This window comes from Anolis sagrei, chromosome 6, assembly GCF_037176765.1.
Source record: "Anolis sagrei isolate rAnoSag1 chromosome 6, rAnoSag1.mat, whole genome shotgun sequence".
Lineage (NCBI taxonomy): Eukaryota > Metazoa > Chordata > Lepidosauria > Squamata > Dactyloidae > Anolis > Anolis sagrei.
The window spans coordinates 117,135,078-117,157,524 of NC_090026.1; the positions used below are offsets into that span (position 1 = coordinate 117,135,078).

Below are 22,447 nucleotides of genomic sequence, written 5' to 3' on the forward strand. Positions count from 1 at the left end.
AGCAAATAAATAAATAAATAAATAAAATAGAAGGAAGGGGAGACTTAATGACTGCTAATTTCACAAAGTCACTGAGACCTACATATGAAAGTAAATTTCTTGTGATAAGTTATTGTTTTTATGGTGAAGAGGACATCTGAAAAAATAGCTCTTGGATAGAAAGTCATATCTCGATTAAACTTAGATTTCCTTACTTCTGATTTCCCACAAAGTTTCTCATCTAAAATGCTTCAGAAGAATACAGACTGACAAGGTTTTAAAACGAGGGCTAGTCTACTTCCTAATTCGTTTAAAGGGAGTCAACAATTACATCTGAGCAGATTGTAAATGAGATTAAAGTCTTATCTCATCATTGTCAATTGGGGTCTTCATCTAGCAAAATGATATACACTTTTCTCTAGGGTGGTTTTCGGAAAATGCAGAATACTTTTACCACAATACAGATTACATCTTCAGTGTCACCTGATAAAACTGGTCTTCCTTTCACTTGTAAGAGAATAATATACATGTGTAGCTATGATTCTTCAGTTCTTGGAATTTAATAAGGACCACTGACTCCTCAACGTCCAAACTCAAGACTTATGAAAGTTCTGCATGCTACTGAACCAAAGTTACAGTAGCATTTTGTGAGTACTGCAAGGAAGTCAAGGTAAACACGATTACTTTCAAAACCTAATAAAAAATTATTGTATTTAATTTAGAAATGCTTTCTTGTGTAACAACCTAGTTATAGGTATTGGAGCAGTTACCCTTTTCCTTCTTTTGCAGAAAAACATCTGAGACTTAAAATAGTATTAAGGCCATATAATAAGAAATTGGTCAGCTGATATAGTTTGTTTCAGTGCCTTGTAATGGGGAGAGAAGAATGTAATGTGGAAAATCTGGCAGTTTACTTAGATCCTGACTTGAATAACTATTAAGCAAAAGCAAAAGCAATAAGTATCTGAAAACTGAGTGACACAAGGTCCTCCAAGAGAGCACAGTTGACAGATATGATATCCACAGCATGAAGACTGCTTAAGATAAAATTCTGCACGTTCCATCACTCACTACTGTTTAGCTGGGCATGCATACTGGCACACTGGGAAGCAAAGCAGTTACCCAGGAGTCTCCACCCCATATTTCCCAGCTTCCCACGCTGAAGTTGCGAGGTCCACCTGATTTGCCTGGGAAAGAATTTGAGCGCTACGTAGCAAGTAAGAAGAGATAAATATTCAGCACTTGCTTTTAAAGAACAGCAATTTATAATACATACTTAACAGCAAATTTCTTTAATGACTATGTAGAAATGAACAACCTGCTGTTCGCATTGAATAAATAAAGGATACATACAAAGTGGAGGGTGATATATTTCCTTCCCACAACATGAATATTCATAATGGAGACAACACACAAAGCAAAAAGATGACATTTTTTCAAACTAAAAATGAGCACTGCAAATAGAACCCACTAAATAATCTCAAATAATTCTTCAAAATATACATGTTGTCATTATACTTCATCTATTAATTTTTATGTGACCAAATTAACAGTAGGTCATTTATAGTACACAAAATGTACACTGCAGAAAATCAGATAAAAAATTACCTAAAGAAGGATATATTGTATATATGCATGCATGTATATATGTGTGTTATGTGGCTTGAAGTTATGTCTCACTTAACAGCAACCACATGAATTTCACAGTTTTCTCTTGGACAAGGAATACTCAGATATGGTTTTTCCAGTTCCTTCCACTGAAATATAGCCTACAGCACCTGATATTAGTTGGTGGTCTCCTACCCTGCTTAGTTTCCAAGATAAGATGGGATCTAATGGTTTTTAGTATTTAGACTTTTAAAGCAGATAATAACACTGCAATATGGTACACTGGGGACAGATTTTGAGTACTATTTAGAACATTTTCACAACTGACAATAGGCTCAATGATGCCCAAGTCCCACTGGGGGAGTAAGTACCTTGTACTTAAAATCTTAGCAGGAGCTCAGCGTTGGGAGTCTGAGCAACAAACCTGTACAGTCTGCTCCTACCATAAATCTGATATTTATTTGGTAGTGGATATCATATGGATAAGAGAGGCTCATTCTAGGCAATCTCATTTCCAATAGTCTCTTTGCATTAGACCATAAACAAATGCCAGCTGCTCTAAGCTGTTTTTCAGAGAAAGGAACTGGCAAAACCACCTCTAAGCATTCCTTGCCTAAGAAAACCTTGGGAAATTCATAAACTGCCATAAGTCAATAGGTGACTCCGAGGCACATAAACTTACTACAAAGATTAATTCAAAATGCTAAGTTGACATGTGTACTTTTACAAAACAAAGGTTATTTCAGGGAGAAAGTCATTTTGTCCTTGATTTTCTGAAAACCTTTCAGAAAGCACATTTTTCAATCAATAATTAGGATAAACCTCTTTCTGTGGTTGATAACCAACTTGGATTTCACGTAATTAAGACTTGAAAGGACAGTATATGAACCTAGAAATCTACTGATTTCTGTTATTGTATGTTATTTTGTTGCTGCATTCATATGTTTTTTTTTCTTTTTTGTTAATGTAATTTGATGCTGTTGCTTGTTGCTTATGTTTTGGTTTTATTTTTGCTGTAATATGTTGTCCGGGCTTGGCCCATGTAAACCATTCCGAGTCTCCGTTGGGGAGATGGTGGCGGGGTATAAATAAAGTTTATTATTATTTATTATTATTATTACTGATACCCTAGGAAGTTTAAATACTTTTTTAAAATTATGTGTATAGCTAACACACAATTTTTCGCATCTGAAAATCTGATTTACTTTACGAGCCAGTAAAAAATAAAATGAAGTACTTGACCTTCTCTCTTCAGGATGAGCACTACTTCCATATGACAATACTCTATAGATGGCATGTGACTAGTAAATTAGACTGCTTTGCAATGGGGTAGAGAAATAAATCATGTCCACGAACTATGAGGAATAGTAGGCAAAATGCATTTATCATGTCTTTCAATTTCTTTTAACTGAAGTACCCACAATTACAATCCTATCAGTAACCATATTAATTCTAGCTTTGTGTTCACATCTACAAAAGGAATCCTCTTACAAATCTCCTTTTGCCACTCTATTTTCCATCTGATTTTTCGAAATACTGTAAATTATCCAGAAGCACCACTTCTTAAGGGCTACAGAAAAAACTAAACCAGATGCTCTGGTAGAATTCATTAAGCATTTCTACATATACACAGTGCTTAACGCCAAGCTGCCAATATGAGGTTGGTGGGTGGATGCTCTAGGTAAGGAAAAGTTTATTGCATATCATACCTTGCTAGTAGATGCCTTGTAAGTAGTCTTTAATTTCTGAGAGAGCTGACTGGTACTATGACTGGCTGTTGAGACAAATAAATTTAAAAGGAAATTTGTTTTTAAAAGATTATTTATCTGTTTTTCTGAAAGCTAGTATTAATACCCTTCCAACAGAATGCCATCTTAAGTTATAAAAGTCAACAATGAGAATTATATGGTCAAATCTCTTACCTTTTGTTTTCAGTTGTCCCTTGCTTAATTCAGCTCCATCAATGGTTTGGCCTTCGGCTGCTAAGCGCTCATTAAGTGTATCAATCTCTCTACGTACTAGCAGTGGCATATAAAGTTCATGTTAATGCAAACAATAAACATTCAACCATAACTTTTAAATTAAACATACCTGTTTATTTTTTAAAAATATCATGTTAATGCAAACAACAAGCATTCAAGCATTACTTTCTAGCTATTATATATTCCAAATTATTATATATTATTATATATTACACCCTGAATCCTCATGGGGAGATATAAATAAAGTCTTTATTATTAATTTCAAAGGCCACAACTCTGCAGGCCAATTCTTCATTTCTCATGTGAAAAGGATGTTTATGGTTGTGCATTACTAATATGATACATATACTCAAGTCTTCCGAAAAATTTCGTACTGTACACTATCTCAACTTTGTTTTAAAATCTGCAGTGTCTAAGAAGACACTGCTAGTGAAAAGAACACTTAGCTAAAGTAAATTATAATTTAGGAAGGAGAGTGGCTCTCCCTTCTAAATCAGCAAGTCATTGCTCAATCAGAAGCCTGTTCATATGTGTAATTCCATTACAAATGGAAGGAGACAATGTTTGTTTGTTTACGTTCAGATACTTGGTAAGGAAACCGTGGGTTAAGTCACAAGGGAAACAAATACAAATATCTTAGTTGGAAGATTAATAATGAGTCCCCTCGAGGAGATAGGGCAGAACAAAAATAAAGATGATAGTGATGAAGATGATGATTATTATTATTACATGCATCATAGACCTGCTCATAAATTATGCTCTGTTTATTCTTGGAACTTGTGACAGAGACAAGGCCACCAGTATATTATTCCTTGTCATTTATTTTTTGTTTCTACATTGTCTTCAAACCAACCAGTTTCTAATTAAAACAATAAAATATATCCCCTCATAATGCAGGACTATGCAAAACATAGCTTGTAAGCTATATGTGTGCACACACACATTCTTTTTGCAGATATTGCTACTGACAAAATTCACTAGGATGCGTTTACAACACATTTCCTTTAAAAACAAAGTGATAGAAAAATAAACTCACGTTCAAGGTTTTCAATGTAGAGATTCTCAAACTCTCTTTCTATTTGGCCAAAAAGTTCCAGAAGTGTATTTCTAACAGATGATGGGAGTTTTGAATCCTGGTGATGACAACATATTAAAATTATAGAAACATTTAAAGCATTTTATTGTTATTTTTTGGTACTATATCCAAAATTTGACATTAAACTCTTTCAGAAAATATTATGAAATTATGTTTCATCACTTCAATGCAGAGATTTCATGTTCAAACATTCAACTCCAGACTGCATTTCTCACTACAATTGTGTGTTTGAATTTTCAATTAAATCATATTTTTATCCGTATTAGTTACATTACTTTTTGCTCAGATTTGCTGCTTAGTAGATTATCACATCTACTGTTCTGATATCGCAGATGTAAAATCTAACACTGAAGAACACACAGAGGCAGACTTTTCCAAGGCATGTTTACCTGGCCTTCCAGCATTTCTCTCTGCAATCCTGATCGCTCTTGCTCAGAACTGTTTGTCCGTCGTATAGAAAGACTGTGAGATTTGCGTTTCTGCTTTGCTTGGCGAGCAGTGGCACAACTTCCACTTTCTGTGGGCATTACTTCAAAAAAATAACTTCCCAGAAGCTCCTAAGATAAACTAAATCAAAAATTAATTATTGAAGCTTTTTAATAACATCAGTAATATAAACATTTAGTCTTATAGAAATCTTTAGGAATTCTATAGCTTCAATTACATCTTTCCAAAAATCTTAAAAAAAAAAAGCATCTTCAAAGATTAAATGTGTAATTCCACTTTTTAGAAATTGCAGATAATGATTATTAACAACCTTATTTCTACAAATAATTACAACACATTTTCACTATTAAATACTGTGCAAAAAGTCGACCATAAAAAAGCTCAATCTCCTCAAAGTCTACTATGCATTTTCAAGATGCACATCCACTGAACTGCAAACTACCGAGAATTCCAAAATGCATTCACCAAACTACCAAATACCTACTGTGGTTCAATGAAACACACGGAAACTAATAAATCTAACAAGGAATATAGGATATTTGATGGTTATTGTTAAGTAAATTGTATAGAATCAAGTATTTTCTGAGGCTTGCTTGCAGCATTTTGTATGTCTTAACATCTTGACTCTTATCAAGTCATTGTTAAATATTTCAAAATGTAATTCCCCTAAAACATGTTTCTGTAGTATCTGAGTCCAAACAGACTAACTAATTTGTGAACTATTTTGCTCCCTTTCAAAAAAAAATCAAGTTGTGCTTTACTTACAGAAGCATCTAAGAAATGTGCCACATCCACATCTTCTAAAAATGATTATGAGCCTACTAAGTGAGTAGCATTTTTCATTTTCTGTTCTCCCTTTCCCCATCAATTAGGGCTGCAACATTTAATCACTTAACCAATTAAATCTGCAGCAAATCAACATTTAGCCTGATTAAAAGCTGATTGCCATTCATCCAGCTGTAAATTTTATTAACATGTCTTGTTTTTAGTACAACTACTTTCAAAACCTACTGGAGGCAGACACCATCTTACATGAAGCATTCCTCCCCTCTTCAATAGGAAAAAATGCCTCTTCCAAAATGGAGTCATACTTATATACACATGATCTAAAAATACAGAATATTCGTATACATGAGCAATTTAAATCAAATATGTATCATAGTTAATGATTTGAAATTTCATTAATTATTAACAGCCCTAATTTTGACAGAAAAACTTATGTCTAGTTTCATTATAAAACAGCCAATACTGTTTTGAGATCAAAGTTTAAACAGCATCAATTCATATTGACAGAAAGTAATGTTAATTCTCTGAAAATATAACAGAACAGTAATGAAGATCAAGACTATAATCTAGGCGTACAAAGAAGAAAACAGAAACAGTAAGCAAAGAATTGTAAGTATGACTTAAAACAACTGTGATCTTATCCCTAATCCTAATAATTCTGACAACAAACTAATGAACAAGGGATGAGCACGGTCACACTTATAACCATCAGTCTGTATTTGAAAAACTCTTGATTATGAAATGTAAAGCCAAAGATACAACATTTTCTAAATGCAGTATAGATAGGTTACATGAAATCAAGAGAACATTACAATTCCATCAATGGCTACCCTGCCTTTTGGTGTGTCTATGTGAATAAAGGATTTTAATGATGTAGCCTTTTTATCTATAGCTACTAACCAATCACTGTTTTCAGACGTAAGAAAATTATTAGCAGTAAAGTGGAATGTGTCCCCATGTGAAACATCACATTACATAAAGTCAATCTATTAATGTTACTTCTGTCAGATTAAATTTAGATTATATATAGCACCTCTTTTTCAAATTCCATTACCACTATTAAACTTCTTCTATTTAACTCTTTCCAGACTTCTTCCAGAATGATCAGTGAAATACACTTTCCTCAAGAAGCATTAACTGTGTCTACATAAAAATCGATCAATTCCAAACTTTGGTCAGTCATTTCCTATTTCACAAAGGGGATTTAATCCTATTACAGATTCTTTCAGTTCATTCCAGTGAAGAAGTCAGAAGAAGACTAAGATTTGGAAGGGCAGCTATGAAGAAACTAGACAAGGTCCTCAAATGTAAAGCTATATCATTGGATACCAATAGTAGGGTGGCCTAGGCCATCGCATTTCTAATATCTATGTATGGTTGTGAAAGCTGTACAGTGAAGAAAGCCGATAGGAAGAAAATCAATTCATATGAAATGTGGTCCTGAAGAATTCTATGGATGCTGTGGACTGCTAAAAAAAAAAAAACAAATAAATGGATCCTAAAGAAATCAACCCTGAACTCTTTTGAGAAGCCATGGTAACAAAAACAAGACATCATGAGAAGACATAACTCACTTGAAAAGATAACAATGCTCGGTGAGGTAGAAGGCAGCAGGAAAAGAGGAAGACTGCATTACAGATGGATAGATTCAATCAAGACAGTCATGGCCCTGAGTCTGCAAGACCTGAGCAGACTGTGGGTGATAGGGGGACTTGGAGATATCTTATTCACAGAGGTCTCTTATTCAAAATGGACTTGATGGCCATTGACAACAAAATGAGAGAAAGCAGAAAGTGATATACCAGTTTTGGAGAGTAGGGAACAACTGGATTATCATTTACTAATATTACTTACGAAGAACATAGATAAATGAATAATATATAAACAATTAAGTACAATCTCTAGCCAATGGGTTTCCAAATTTTAGACCAAAATTATAACGTCTACGAAACCAGTAAGAGGAAAAAGCAAAACATAACAAGGCATTGTCAAACTCCCCCAAAGCATTGTGATTTGAGAAATGTACATTATTGATTTATAAATTGCTAACAGCTTACTTAGTTGACATCACCATTCTGAGTTTCATTGCACTAATGTTCCAAGGAATATCTTCATGCAATAGCATGGTTGTAATATTCATGCATTATTCACAAAAACATGTCACATGCAAGCTCTCCCCCAGATCTCGCAAGAAGACAAACCTAACGCTGAAGAGGCAGCAAGCAAACACACACAGAGGAGAAAGGGAGAAGTAACAGGCAAGATCAATCCTCAAGTGCCAGCTGACATGTGATGTTTCTCCTAAACCGAGTAACTTGGTGTACAAGAAACATACACCACTGTATGCAGTAACAGACTGAATATTTTGGCACAGCTAAACTAGCAAGCCAGTGCAGGAAAAACATCATGTGTGAAGTAGCTATAAGTGTATTTCATGTTACTTTTAAACTGCAATCTTATAATTCTTTGGAAATAAGTCACACTGAACTCAGTGTAACCTCTGATTAGACAAGATTATACTGTAAATCTAACCACAAGCTACTTCACCAAAAATACAAACGAGCCTTATTCAGATCAACTTTATAAACATCCAAATAAAACTATCATTATTTTTAAATGTTTGTAACAAATCACTTCTCCAAGCTGGAAAAGTGATTTGTGTCATTATCAGCTGCACACTTCACAAAAAAATCTGACATATTTGAAAACATGGTCTTAATTGAACAAGTCCTTGGCAATATGGTACTACTACTAGATAAGCAGCTGATAATGTCTATAAAGTTACCTAAATACATCCTAAAAGATTAGGTTTTCAGAACAATGGCAATTACCTGTCCAGTATATCAGTGTCATGTTAAATATCCTATGAAAACCACATTAAATATGGATTAGTGAAACAATACAAACATAAATTTAAAAGACTTTAAATGTAAAAGTTAATTATATTTAAAGCATGCAAAACTACTAATGCATCCAAATTCTTGCCATTAAGCAAAGTAAAGGCAACATCACTAATTAATTACTGAAAAATTAGAAAATACAGTTCAAATGATTTAGCAGTTTACCTTCAGTATGATCTGAATCTTGCTGATTCATGCTCTTGGGGTAGCATATCTACAGAGTAGAAAGCCCTTACAGCACCATCATAAATCTTTTCAATTAAAAATGCATCCCATTTATTTCAATGGGCTTTATAGTCAAACTATGACAACAATTGCAGTGGAATTATTATAGGCTAAATTTCAATCAACTACTTAGTGTGTTCACTTCCTACCATTTTTTTCCTTTATACACTAAACACTTCAGACATGCAAATAAAAGTGTGATGTAGTTATTTGAGTGTTGGACTATGACCCTGGAGACCAGATTCAATTCTCCACTCCGTCATGGGAACTCACCGCATAATCTTGGGTGAGTCACATTTTCTCAGCCTCAGAAAAATGCCATGAGTTGTCATAAGTCAGAAAACAACTTTCAGGCACACAACAACAACAAACTGGCAATTAAGTCCATTAGTTTACTATCTGATATGACAAAAAAGGGTATTTTTCAAAGTTAAAACTGCAATTTTATTTTGCTTCCTCGTATTCTCCTTTCACCCTCCAAAAAAACAGTGCTGCACTGGCAGTAACAACAATGCCAGTTGCAAATAATCCTATTCTGACATGCACAAATATAGTATGCACAATGATCAACAAAGCCCACACCAGGAAAATGACTTGGCTTAACTTATTTACATACTAGCAAATCTTTCCACACAAGAGAAAAAATTACACACAATAGCAAAAGTCTAGCAATGATGTTGAGTTCTCTGTAATAAATCATCTTTTATAACATGAGTTGATACTGAACTGTGCTTGAATGTGTGATATTCAATTATCAAGATGAGTTGTATAATGAAAGAAAAAATCCTTTGAGTACATGTGATTATGAAAGCCAAGGATTGTGGTTCAGGAAGTGTCAGAATGTGGAAAGAATTACTAAAACTATGTGCTTCCTTTTTGTTGTTGTTCATTTATACTGGCTAAAAGATTGGAGAAATGGAAGGGAGGTAGCAGGACAAGCATAAACAATGAAGCAAGACCTTCATCCTTTTATATTTTAGTGTCCAACATCCTGTTTAATTCTCAATTCAAATTCTAAGCTGATCTGTAATCAAGGGATACTTTCAGAAAACAATAGGAATAAAAGGAATGCAACAGACCTAGGTATTCCAGTGGTAACTACCAAAAGAAGTGACTACCTAACCTTTATTTTTGACTGATATAAACAACAAAGAAGTGTGTTTTTCAAAGCTATATAAGTCAGCAGCAGGGGATGGGGGTGCTGTATCACCTTCAGAACTTAACTCATTTATATACTGTCTATACATTCATGTATAATTCTGGAATTTTAGTCAAAATAAGTAACCATCCCCTTCTCTGGGAAGAGTGGCAAAACGTGTAAGCTTAGCCCATCCAGGAGAACTTAACAGAAGAACAATCCCATCTACTCTCACCATCACAATACTGCTTCTGACTGTTTTGAATGCCAGAATGGGAAAATGGCAGTAGGTGCTTTTCCTCTTTGTGGAATGACCCTCAACTTATCCATGGATCACATCAAAATCCATAATTTTGATCCCCAAAATTTCTTTCAACTTATAAAGTTTACTTTTGCACTGGTATTTACAGGTTCTTAATTACGAGTGAAACAGGCAGTAAACTATTATAACATAGTACATTTTCCAAAACGTATTCCTTGGAAACAGAAGTTCCCAAAAGTTTTAGAGTCTGCATAGTAAGATAATCACACTGGACAGCTATTCCTAAACAACTGCTGAGTTTTCATCAGGACAAGACAAGCCACAGTATAGGCCATGTATCCTCAAACTGTAGCCCTCCAGCTGTTTGGGCCTTCAACTCACAGAATTCCTGGCAATTGAACAAGCTCATTGGGGCTTCTGCGAGTTGGAGGCCCAAACAGCTAAAGGGCCGCAGTTTGAGGATGCCTGGTATAGGCAGTCCCCAAGCTAAAACATCCAACTTACAAACAACTTACAGTTAAGAATGAGGGTAAGGCAAAAGAAGTGAGAGAAATATACCCCTAAGAAAAGAAATTCACCCCTGAAAGAGTTATTATAATGGAGAAAAGGTATCACTTTCTCACCAATCCTTGTTTCCCCAACAAGCCATTTTTTTAAAAAAATCCAATTATCACAGGGACAGAAAGTGAAGTGCAATCTTCTGAACAGGGGGCCAGACAGCAAGAGAAGCACCACAAGAGTGTTAACCTTTTCCTATGCTATCCAAAGCTACAAAATACATATTTTGGCTGGAGTTACACTTTAAATATGCACCAACTTAATTTAACTTAAGAACAAACCTACCTTGTTCGTAACCTGGGGACTGCTTGTACTTTACAGATTTATTCTAAACTGGCATTGATGTCAGACCAGTAATCCATGAAAAATCAGTGTGAACTCAATAAGATGTCCAGAAATCGTTTTTTGACTTGCAGGGCATCCTCAGTCAATACAATGTGGAAAGGCCAGTCCAAGAGTAAAATGAATTTCTTCTGAAAACTGAAGGCGTAAAATACTATAAAATTCCAAAATTGTCAGTGCTGCTGAAGAAAAATACTACCTACAGGTAAAGATTTTACAACACAGTGGTAGCAGAATCATATTGTGCCTTTGATTACATTACATTTAAAACACTCCAATCTTAAGCCCAATTATGGCTCAACCTATAAAGTTAATGTGTTGACTATACCTCTTTATACAGTAGTTGGCATATAAAACAATGCTTTTGTTGTTGTTGTGTACCTTCAAGTTGTTATAGCAGGCATGGGCAAACTTTGGCGCTCCAGGTATTTTGGACTTCAACTCCCACAATTCCAAATGGCAGGAGGCTGTTAGGAATTGTGGGAATTGAAGTCCAAAACACCTGGTTTAAGTTTGCCCATGCCTGTATTATAGTGATCCTAAAGTAAACCTATCATGGGTTTTTCTTAACGATTTGTTCAAAGCTGGTCTGCTGAGGATTCGAGAATGTGCTCTTTTACCTAGATAATTGCAAGAAAGAACCTTCTGAACAAAGACCTTCTATATCAGGCATGGACAAACCTCGGCCCTCCGAGTGTTTTGGACTTCAACTCCCACAATTTCTAGCCTACTGACTGTTAGGAATTATGGAAGTTGAAGTCCAAAACACCTGGCGGGCCAAAGTTTGACCATGCCTGTTCTATATGCCCTTACTACTTGCACCTTTTTCTCCCTCTGAAACCAGCGCTCCCTCATCTGGATTGGATGTTTCTGCACAATGACTGACCATACTGACTAATGTTTGTACTACAAAAAACACCAAGTGGGTCACAATTGCTCAGCCCTAGCCTAGACAGCAGTTTCATCAACCTTCAAGCTACTTGCTCCCATTGATATTTTATTCATGTTATGTTAGGTCTTATTTGTACCTAAGCAAAATGACAGCACATATATTTCAAACAGCAGTATATCTATTTATCCTCAACCTTTGTTATTTCTTTTTTTCCCTGCATATACTTTATAATTTAGACTATTAGGGTAGGGACCTCTTAGACTCAAGTACAGATGTGGTAAAAGAAAGAAAGAGCTAACTGTATGTGTAAACTGATGAGCAAGACACAAATCACACACTGTTAATAAATCACTGCCATTGTGTATGAAAATAGTGTCACATTTGTGTTACAAGGAAGACCTGAACTCAAACCTCGTAGCATATTGAAGCTTACTTGCATCGTATACTTCGGTATTGTGGAGATAATCAAAGCTCCTGTATATCAAGAAGTCTCTGCATCATGACTCAGGAACAAACATTGGCCAGGAAGCAACATGTATGCTAAACGTAAAAAGGAAATGCTTAATGTCTAAATATAATTTATATCGTGAGAGCAAATCTAACCATTAACATTGCCAATCACACTCCAGGGAAGTTAATTGCTCTACTCTTCATGTACATCAAAGCTCTTCCTCCTTTTCCTGGTGATAGGTTCCCAAGGGACAACCTACTAGGCCTTTGGGAATGTGCCTAAATAGAAAGTATTAAGAACAAAACTGAAGGTCAACACCATAGCCAAGGGGGGCAAAAAGGATGACTCAGACTTATAGTCAAGAATAATACTCTGGGATAGTAGCCAGAAATTCAGCTAGCATAGTTAAAGACATAGCAGATGGAGGTAGAATACATAGGGAAGAAAACAAGCAGCAAAAAAAAAAAAAAATCTGATATACCCTGGTTTTTAAAAATGCTAAGACAGGAAAGGAAGCATGTTGAAATAGGGCAGAATGTGGAAACAATGCTAGATGCACAGCAGCTGATTTCCGGAATAAATGATTAAATCATTATTCATCCAGTACAGACTATTTGTACCTATATGCACAAGGGATTATGACATAAAGAATTTGAGTTCCACTATCCTCAATGAGGCTAAAATTCTTCCTATAACAACTCCTTCTTATTCCTTATTTCTTTATCTTTATTTTTGTCCAGTTCAAGTAAAGGAGATGACTACAAATGTTAGTAAACAATCTACCAAAAAAAAATTGGTGGGATTACTTGCAGAATTTCAGAATGTGGAACACACAAAAAGAAAAGATTCTGTCACCACCAAATATTCATGTTTGCTGAGGGGCATACATACCCATTTAGTAATGGAATTGTTTATATATTTGTTTATATATATATATATATATATATATATATACACACATACATACATTCTTTAGGACTTCCCATTATGCTTTTTAAAAATACTATATTATTGATCTTCAGGTCTATAGTACATTCACGTTTCTCTCTTTTCTGGCTTTGCCTGTCAATATCTTTTAAAAATACAAATGTGTTATTTCATTTATTTTGTAAATTAAAAGCTTTGAAACATTTAATATTTTGCTAATGTAAAATAAACTCTGAAAATAATAACTCTCATGAAGAAGCATTTCAACTTTTTTTCTCCAAGGAAGAATGTGTGAATATTAATTAGACACTATACTGTATATATGTTCAGACCAATAGTCTTATCTAGTGTCAATCTACACGAGTGAAGGAAAACATATGACTCTGCAAATGCAATTAAGTTACACTTCTCATCAGTAGGTAAGGTGAATTAGAGTTGATCCAGAAACATCTACTGGACCTCAAATTGCCAAGCGCTTCTCTACCCTGTCAGCAGCCCTGAAGTATTTCAAAATTCCCTAGTCTTTTCCAGACACAGGGGTGGAAGTTGGGGTATTTTGAATACAGTATCAAGAATATGTTTCATCATTGAGTTGTATCTGCTCCTATACAAATCTATATCACTGAACAATTGATAAAACAAATATCCAATAATCTTTTTTTCTTTGCAAAGGAAATTTTTATGTTTAGGGAGAGCAGCTCATTAAAACACCACGGTCTTTCTCGAACAAACTGGCTGTGCTCCCAAAACTAATTATTCGGGATGTCTCACTGCTTCATTAAAAAATACACCTCGGAGCAACACCTATGTATTCAAATGGCAACATTCACATTTGGAATATTTTGAACAAAACATAAAACTGTCTTATTAAGACTATGTCCTCCTCCCAGAGTTTAAAAATATAAATAAAATACCAATACTTTTGTCAACATGGGACTTATCTACATACACACACCCCTCACACTGAAATGTTTAAGAACATACAGGATTGCTAGGTGTCTAATTATAAGAGATGTCCCCTATTTGCAGGTTTGAACTCCCCTCCCCCACTTTATATAGACAAAACAAGAAATTTGTATTGGAATGTGGACTCCTCAAAAAAAAAGCAAAGTATGAGGTATATCTCCAGCTATTTGGGCCTCCAATTCCTGGAATTCCTCACTACTGAACAAGCTGGCTACGGCTTCTAGGAGTTGGAGGTTAAAACATCTGGAGTCACAGACTGGAGATACCTGTGTACACACGCACACAATCATGCCTCCACATTTGCAGTTTAACTATGCACAGATTTGTTCCCTCTGGGAATCTCTCGGATCTCCAACTTCAACTTCCTCCAGTCATGTTTGAGGACCTAGATATTTCTAGAGAGAATTCCTTGAAAGGTGTTTGCTCAGCTAATAAAAATAGCAATATCTCTATTTGTGGTTTTCCACTTTCAGAGGAGATCCAATGACAGCTAAATGAGCTGTCGGAATTTAAAACGTGATTTAATACCCATCTCTTCTGGCAGACCTTCCCAGTCAACTTTCAATCATGAGTTTTGATGTGCGTTCTATTGCTACTGCATATCAATTCTGTATCTGTATTTGGTGTAAGTTTCGTATATTTTTGTGTTTTTATCTATGTAATCTACTGTGTATACATATGGTATGTGTGTGTGTGTGTTTTTAACTTTGTTGTACCCTGCCTCTAGCCATCAGGAGTGACAAATAAATAAAGTGTATTATTATTATTATTATTATTATTATTACTATTATTATTATTACTGTCCTTTCCCACTAAACCCAGGGAATGTGGAGGGCTGACACTCTCTCTCTCTCTCTGATTAAAAAGTAAAGCAACAGCACTTCTCTAGGTTGATCCAGGATCCCAGAAGTATGCAATTAATCTCACTTCATATTTGTGTGGTACATATGTATGTGTATCCTCCAACATGACTGGAGGAAGTTGTTCAGAGTGTCACACAGGAGAAGTTACAGATTCCTAATGGTAGTAAATCTGTGAAAAATCAAATCCACAAAAGTTAAAACCACAAATGTAGAGGGATATATGTGTATCACTGTGTGTGTATTACTGTATATATATGTATGTGTGTGTGTGTACATACACACTTATATATGTGTGTGTATATATCATATTCGCAGACATATACACGCTTGGGGAAACATCCTAGATAGACAGACACACACACACATATTTATTTATTTACGGCATTTATATGACTCCCTTCTCACCCCGAAGGGGACTAAGAGCGGCTTACAATATATATTTTCATACAATGTATTATATTAACATAGTACAATATCAGTATTACATATCACTATATTGCACTATACAATTATATTGTAATATAGTAATATTACCTGCAATGTAAATATATAATTATGATTATAATATTGTATTATTATTACTAGTATTATATTATTATAAATATTATATGTATATACAGTATACTATATTATTAGTAAAGACAAGAAGGAAATGTTACTATTGTTAGTAAAGACAAGAAGGAAATGTCTTCTGCTCCCCTCTGTCTTTGCTTTGGCCAGAGCAGCCGTTGGTGCCACTGGGGGGAGAGGCCCCCCTAACATAACGGTGTGTACATTGCACAGTCTTAGCAACTGTATATCAACTCACAGCTTTTCCTCACACACCTTAACAACCCACTGCCTTGTAATGGTTACCCATTTCTCTCTCCTCACGGTCATTTTTAAGTGTAACTCCACCCCCCTCCCTTTCTCTCTCTCTCTATAGGTTTGGATAGCATAGGAAAGGAAAACTCTCAGCATTATGTCCTCAAAATGCACTTTACTACAGCACTATTTTTTAATTTTAATCTATCACATTTGGCCCGGCCTTTGGTTTTAAATGTTTATATGTTACTGTTGATTGCTTTTGTCTATTTTGTTCATGTGATTATGATTTATATTGCATTGTTTTGTTTATTGATGTTTTATTTTATGGATGTTCTGTTTATTGATGTACTGCGGGCTTGGCCTCATGTAAGCTGCACCGAGTCCCTTGGGGAGATGGTAGCGGGGTACAAATAAAGTGTTATGTTATTATTATTAACACCCCAATGGTGTTACACCCCAATGGGGCTACAAAGTTGAATCCACGACATGCAAGTGTGGAGAAGAGCAAACCACAGACCACCTGCTGCAATGCAACCTGAGCCCTGCCACATGCACAATGGGGGACCTTCTTGCGGCAACACCAGAGGCACTCCAAGTGGCCAGATACTGGTCAAAGGACATTTGATCAGCTACCAAGTTTGCAAAATTTGTGTGTTTTTTTTATCTGTTTGCTTGTTTTGTTCTGTTAGAAATGTAATACAATGTTCTGGTTGTGGATGACACGATAAATAAATAAATATAACCCCAATGGTATTTCCTTTGCTGTCTGTACTCCTATTCAGTAGATTTCACCTCACTTTCTATTTGTAGATTTTGAATAATTTGGCTTGTTAGGGAAACAAAGATTGGCCATGGAGACACCTTTTCCCTATGATAACTCTTTCAGCAATGAATGTCCCTTTTGAGGGGTAGATTTCTCTCTGTTCCTGTTGTTTCACCCCCTTAATTCTTAATTCTAAGTCGTTTGTGAGGGGAATGTTTGTAATTTGTGGACAGTTGGCTTAGATCAGGCCTGGGCCAACTTCGGCCCTCCCTCCCGGTGTTTTGGACTCCAACTCCCACAATTCCTAACAGCCTCAGGCCCCTTCCTTTTCCCCCTCAGCCGCTTAAGCTGCTGGGGGGAAAAAGGAAAGGGCCTGAGGCTGTTAGGAATTGTGGGAGTTGGAGTCCAAAACACCGGGAGGGAGGGCCGAAGTTGGCCCAGGCCTATTCTTGGGGGAAACATCAAATCCACAAAAGACACAACCACAAATATGGAAGTGTGTATATGTCTACAAATATATGTTGGGAAGCAGCATCGATCTATCTATCTATCTATCTTTCTATCTGTCTCTCTCTCTATCTATCTATATATCTATCTATCTATATATATCTATATCTATCTATATATATATATAGAGAGAGAGAGAGAGAGAGAGGCTGCTTCCCAACATATATTTGTATACATATACACACTTCCATTATATATATATATATATATATATACACACACACACAGAGAGAGAGAGAGAGAGAGAGACATACATATATGCACTCAGATACACACACCCCGTTATCTTTCTACCTATCTACAATGGTCAACCCACTGCTTGGGCCTAAGAGGCGCCGCCATCCCTCAGGCCAGGCCAGGCCAGGCTGGGCCCAGACTCACCTCTGAAGCCCTTCGACCAGGAAAATTAGGAAAAGGTCAATTCTGAGGGGGGAAGCGTCAACGGGCGGCAACACTGCCTACTAACGGTCTCGTCCTTCGCTTCCCCCCCTCCCCTTCCTTCCTTCCTTCCCTTCCTTCCTTCCTTCCAAATGTACCGAAACCGCCCCAGAGCTGCTCGGGACCACTTCCGCTTCCCACCGGAAGCGCCGCCTCTGTGCCGGCCAGCCACCATAGAGAGGAGGGGGGAAAGAATGAAAGGGTGCGGGGAGTGGATCACGTGACCGCCCAAAGAAGGCTGCGGCCGGCTGACGTTAAATAAATAATACATTCTCTAGAAGGGAGAGACTTTGTGCGGGCGGGCGGGATTTTTTTTTTCCTTTTCCAGGAAAATTCTTTACAGCTTGCCTAAGTTTATTGCTACACCAGTATAACTGTATTCTCAATTAGCTTCTGACAAAGCTAATACTTGGTCACTTACTCTGATACTTACTATAAATCCTGCAACACCCCAAATCCCCAATAGCATACAATCATAGAATCAAAGAGTTGGAAGAGACCTCATGGGCCATCCAGTCCAACCCCATTCTCCCAAGAAGCAGGAATATTACATTCAAATCACCCCTGACAGATGGCCATCCAGCCTCTGTTTAAAAGCTTCCAAAGAAGGAGCCTCCACCACACTCCGGGGCAGAGAGTTCCACTGCTGAACGGCTCTCACAGTCAGGAAGTTATTGCCCCAACTTTATTCTCCATCTTCATTGCTATGATACTTCATCTTGTTGAAGGGAAGCTTCCCACCTGAGTGGAAATCATAGAATCATAGAATCAAAGAGTTGGAAGAGACCTCATGGGCCATCCAGTCCAACCCCATTCTCCCAAGAAGCAGGAATATTGCATTCAAATCACCCCAGACAGATGGCCATCCAGCCTCTGTTTAAAAGCTTCCAAAGAAGGAGCCTCCACCACACTCCGGGGCAGAGAGTTCCACTGCTGAGCGGCTCTCACAATCAGGAAGTTATTGCCCCAACTTTATTCTCCATCTTCATCGCTATGATCGTCTCTGGTTGTTTAAAAGAGAGTTTCATCTATGTTGATGATCGTGCCATTACTGCTCAAGCAGGGAGCTGTGAGATGGTTGAACAGAAGCTCTCTGAAGCTCTAGGTGCTCTTACTACCTATTACAGGGAAAACCAACTGATACCTAATCCATCTAAAACACAGACATGTGCCTTTCACCTTAAGAACAGACAAGCATCCCGAGCTCTGAGGATCACCTGGGAAGGAATCCCACTGGAGCATTGCAGCACACCCAAATACCTTGGAGTCACTTTGGACCGTGCCCTGACCTACAAGAAGCACTGCCTGAACATCAAGCAAAAAGTGGGCGCTAGAAACAACATCATACGAAAGCTGACTGGCACAACCTGGGGATCACAACCAGACACAGTGAAGACATCTGCCCTTGCGCTATGCTACTCTGCTGCTGAGTATGCATGCCCAGTGTGGAACACATCTCACCACACTAAAACAGTAGATGTGGCTCTTAATGAGACATGCCACATTATCACAGGGTGTCCGCGCCCTACACCACTGGAGAAATTACACTGCATAGCCGGTATTGCACCACCTGACATCCGCAGGGAAGTAGCAGCCAATAGTGAAAGGACCAAGGCAGAGACATCTCCAGCTCATCCCTTGTTTGGGTATCAGCTAGCACGTCAACGACTTAAATCAAGAAATAGTTTTGTTAGATCTACAGAGACACTCGCTGGAACACCCCAGCAAGCGAGAGTCCAAAAGTGGCAAGCCCAAACCCAGCACCTCAATCCATGGGTGATACCTAATGAGAGACTCCCCCCTGGGCACACAGAGGACTGGGCGACTTGGAAGGCGCTGAACAGACTGCGCTCTGGCACCACGAGATGCAGAGCCAACCTTCAGAAATGGGGCTACAAAGTGGAATCCATGGCATGCGAGTGCGGAGAAGAACAAACCACAGACCACCTGCTGCAATGCACCCTGAGCCCTGCCACATGCACAATGGAGGACCTTCTTGTGGCAACCCCAGAGGCACTCCAAGTGGCCAGATACTGGTCAAAGGACATTTAACCAACTACCAAGTTTGCAAAATCTGTGGGTTTTTTTTCTTTTTCTTTTTAATCTGTGTGTTTGTTTTGTTCTGTTAGAATTGTAACACAATGGTATGGTTGCTGATGACACGATAAATAAAACCCCTGACAGATGGCCATCCAGCCTCTGTTTAAAAGCTTCCAAAGAAGGAGCCTCCACCACACTCCGGGGCAGAGAGTTCCACTGCTGAACAGCTCTCCCAGTCAGGAAGTTATTGCCCCAACTTTCTTCTCCGTCTTCATCACTATGATACTTCATCTTGTTGATGGGAAGCTCCCCACCGGGGTGGAAATCATCTATCGGACAGATGGCAAGCTATTTAACCTCAGCAGACTGAAAGCCAAAAGCAAGGTGACAACATCTGTTATAGAACTCCAGTATGCTGATGACAACATAGTGTTCTGGAACAGCTGTATATATCTGTTTGCTTTGCATTAAATGTTTGTTTGCAATCCCAGGCTTGGGATTTTGCAGCAGGGTGGCTTCCTGATATAATTTGCAATCATAGGGCAAGCCACCTGTCAATTATCGTTAGGTTCCCTGGTCTCGCCCCTTTTTGAGCTCCAACAGACAAGGGTTCTTTGCTCCACCGTGGTCATTCCACAGATATATAAACCTATTTTCCTAGTTCCAATAGACCTCACTACCTCTGAGAATGCTTGCCATAGATGCAGGCGAAACATCAGGAGAAAATGCCTCTAGAACATGGCCATATATCCGAAAAAACCTACACAACCCAGTGGCTGTTGTTGTTGTGTGCTTTCAAGTCGTTTCTGACTTAGGCTGACCCTGAGTGAGGGCCGGGTAAAGGACCTTGGAGGGCTGTATCCAGCCCCGGGCCTTAGTTTGAAGATCCCTGATTTAAACTAAGGAAAATCCTCCAATGAGATTAAAAGAATCTTGCAAAAACACACTGAAACTAATCAAAACCACCACATTGCGAATAAAATGTTCATAGGAAATCTACAAGTAGGAACAGGAGATGAAAACAATTTCTCCCTTTGTTGTCACACAAATATGTCTTCATAGTAATGTCTATGTTCTGTAGTATATTTTTACTCCTATTGAGATAAACAGTGATTGCTCCCATATAAGTAAGTGTAAGAATAATGGCTGAACTCTGACACCTGTAGTGTGTTCCCGTCTCTTGCACACTGCCACATTTACAAATGCTTTTTAATCTTCATCCAATGACTCTTGCAGCACCTTCCCTTTGATCGCAATAGAGGAGGATCGTTATGATTGCCAAGAAGATCATTATGATTGCCAAGAAGGGAGCATGGACTCAGATAAAGCGAATTGCCAAAGGCAACCCACATTCTAATTATAGGAAGACGGACACACCTAAGAAGTTTAACATCATTCTCCTTTGATTTGCTTAATTTTGCATATCACTAAGGTGTATCTGACCTGGAAATGTGCTGATGGGTTGAAGATAGTATTTGGACCCCAATAAAATATTTGTTCCCACTAGTAGAGAAAGTGGATCATCCTTCACAACGGGATTTATTTCTGTATAAATGCAAAGCTTTTAATTATCGGTTCCAACTTATAGCATGGACCATTATTGTACTATGTGTTGCAGGCTGACTCTATTTGTGGTGGCCCTATTATAGCTGACACCAATTTATGGGAAACCTACCAGCTTGTTGCAAAATTTATTCCGAGAACATTTGCCATGGCTTTCCTATCAAGCTAGGAGAATGTGATTTGCATAAGGTTGCCAGTTCTACTCCAAGTTATTTATGCTACCTGAACTGATCAAGAGAAAGCAAAATACAGGAGCCCTTCCACGCAGCCCTATATCCCAGAATATCAAGGCAGAAAATCCCACATTATCTGAGTGTGGAGTCAGATAACCCAGTTCAAAGGAGATATTGTGGGATATTCTGCCTTGAAACGTCAGGAGAGAATGCCTCTAGACCATGGCCATATAGCCCGAAAAAACCTACAACAACCCAGTGATTCCGACCATGAAAGCCTTCAACAATACAGTGTGAAATGTGCAGTTCCTTGCAGCCGCTTTCAGTCTTAAACATTTCTGTATAATATTTTTTAAATAAGACCAAATAACAAGATAAGCAGGGTAATTTCTGACAGGAAACAGAAGACAACGATATCTCAAAAAAAGCATTTCCTTGATTCCAAGATATCAATCGCAAAATGCACAATAGTTTCAGTACTACCAACAGAAAAACAGATCTGATATGTGTGTGTCTGTATGCATGCTTGACCCCAAGATGCACCCTGTTTTCTGAGATGTTATACGAGGAAAAAAGCGCATCTTAGAATCAAAGAATTGGGGTATGTGATGTAGAACACAACACCATGCCTCCTAGTGGCTATAATCTGCCATCATGAAAAATTCAGAAAATGTTTATAGAACAACTTCTGAAAAGTAAAATAAACCCTATCGTAGAGGTGGGTGAAACATCAT

General features: G+C 37.5%; 1 protein-coding gene across 7 annotated transcripts in view; it reads right to left on the reverse strand.

Annotated features, from left to right (window-relative positions):
* WDR37 (WD repeat domain 37) overlaps window positions 1–18,092 on the reverse strand; it is a 49,092-nt gene extending 31,000 nt beyond the window's left edge. The window contains exons 1-8 of one of the 7 annotated variants that reach the window (XM_060782546.2): window positions 12,649–12,755; window positions 11,267–11,461; window positions 8,730–8,761; window positions 5,055–5,222; window positions 4,606–4,702; window positions 3,510–3,605; window positions 3,297–3,361; window positions 1,102–1,185 (exon numbers count right to left, since the gene is read on the reverse strand). In XM_060782546.2, the coding sequence (XP_060638529.2) occupies window positions 1,102–1,185; window positions 3,297–3,361; window positions 3,510–3,605; window positions 4,606–4,702; window positions 5,055–5,192 (480 nt within the window). In that variant the 5' untranslated portion in view covers window positions 5,193–5,222; window positions 8,730–8,761; window positions 11,267–11,461; window positions 12,649–12,755. Of the gene's footprint in view, window positions 1–1,101; window positions 1,186–3,296; window positions 3,362–3,509; window positions 3,606–4,605; window positions 4,703–5,054; window positions 5,233–8,729; window positions 8,762–11,266; window positions 11,462–12,648; window positions 12,756–17,880 lie in introns of those variants that run through there. The other 6 variants (XM_060782545.2, XM_060782544.2, XM_067470367.1 and 3 more) reach the window with 6 other exon arrangements.
* Between the last annotated feature and the right edge of the window lie 4,355 nt (window positions 18,093–22,447).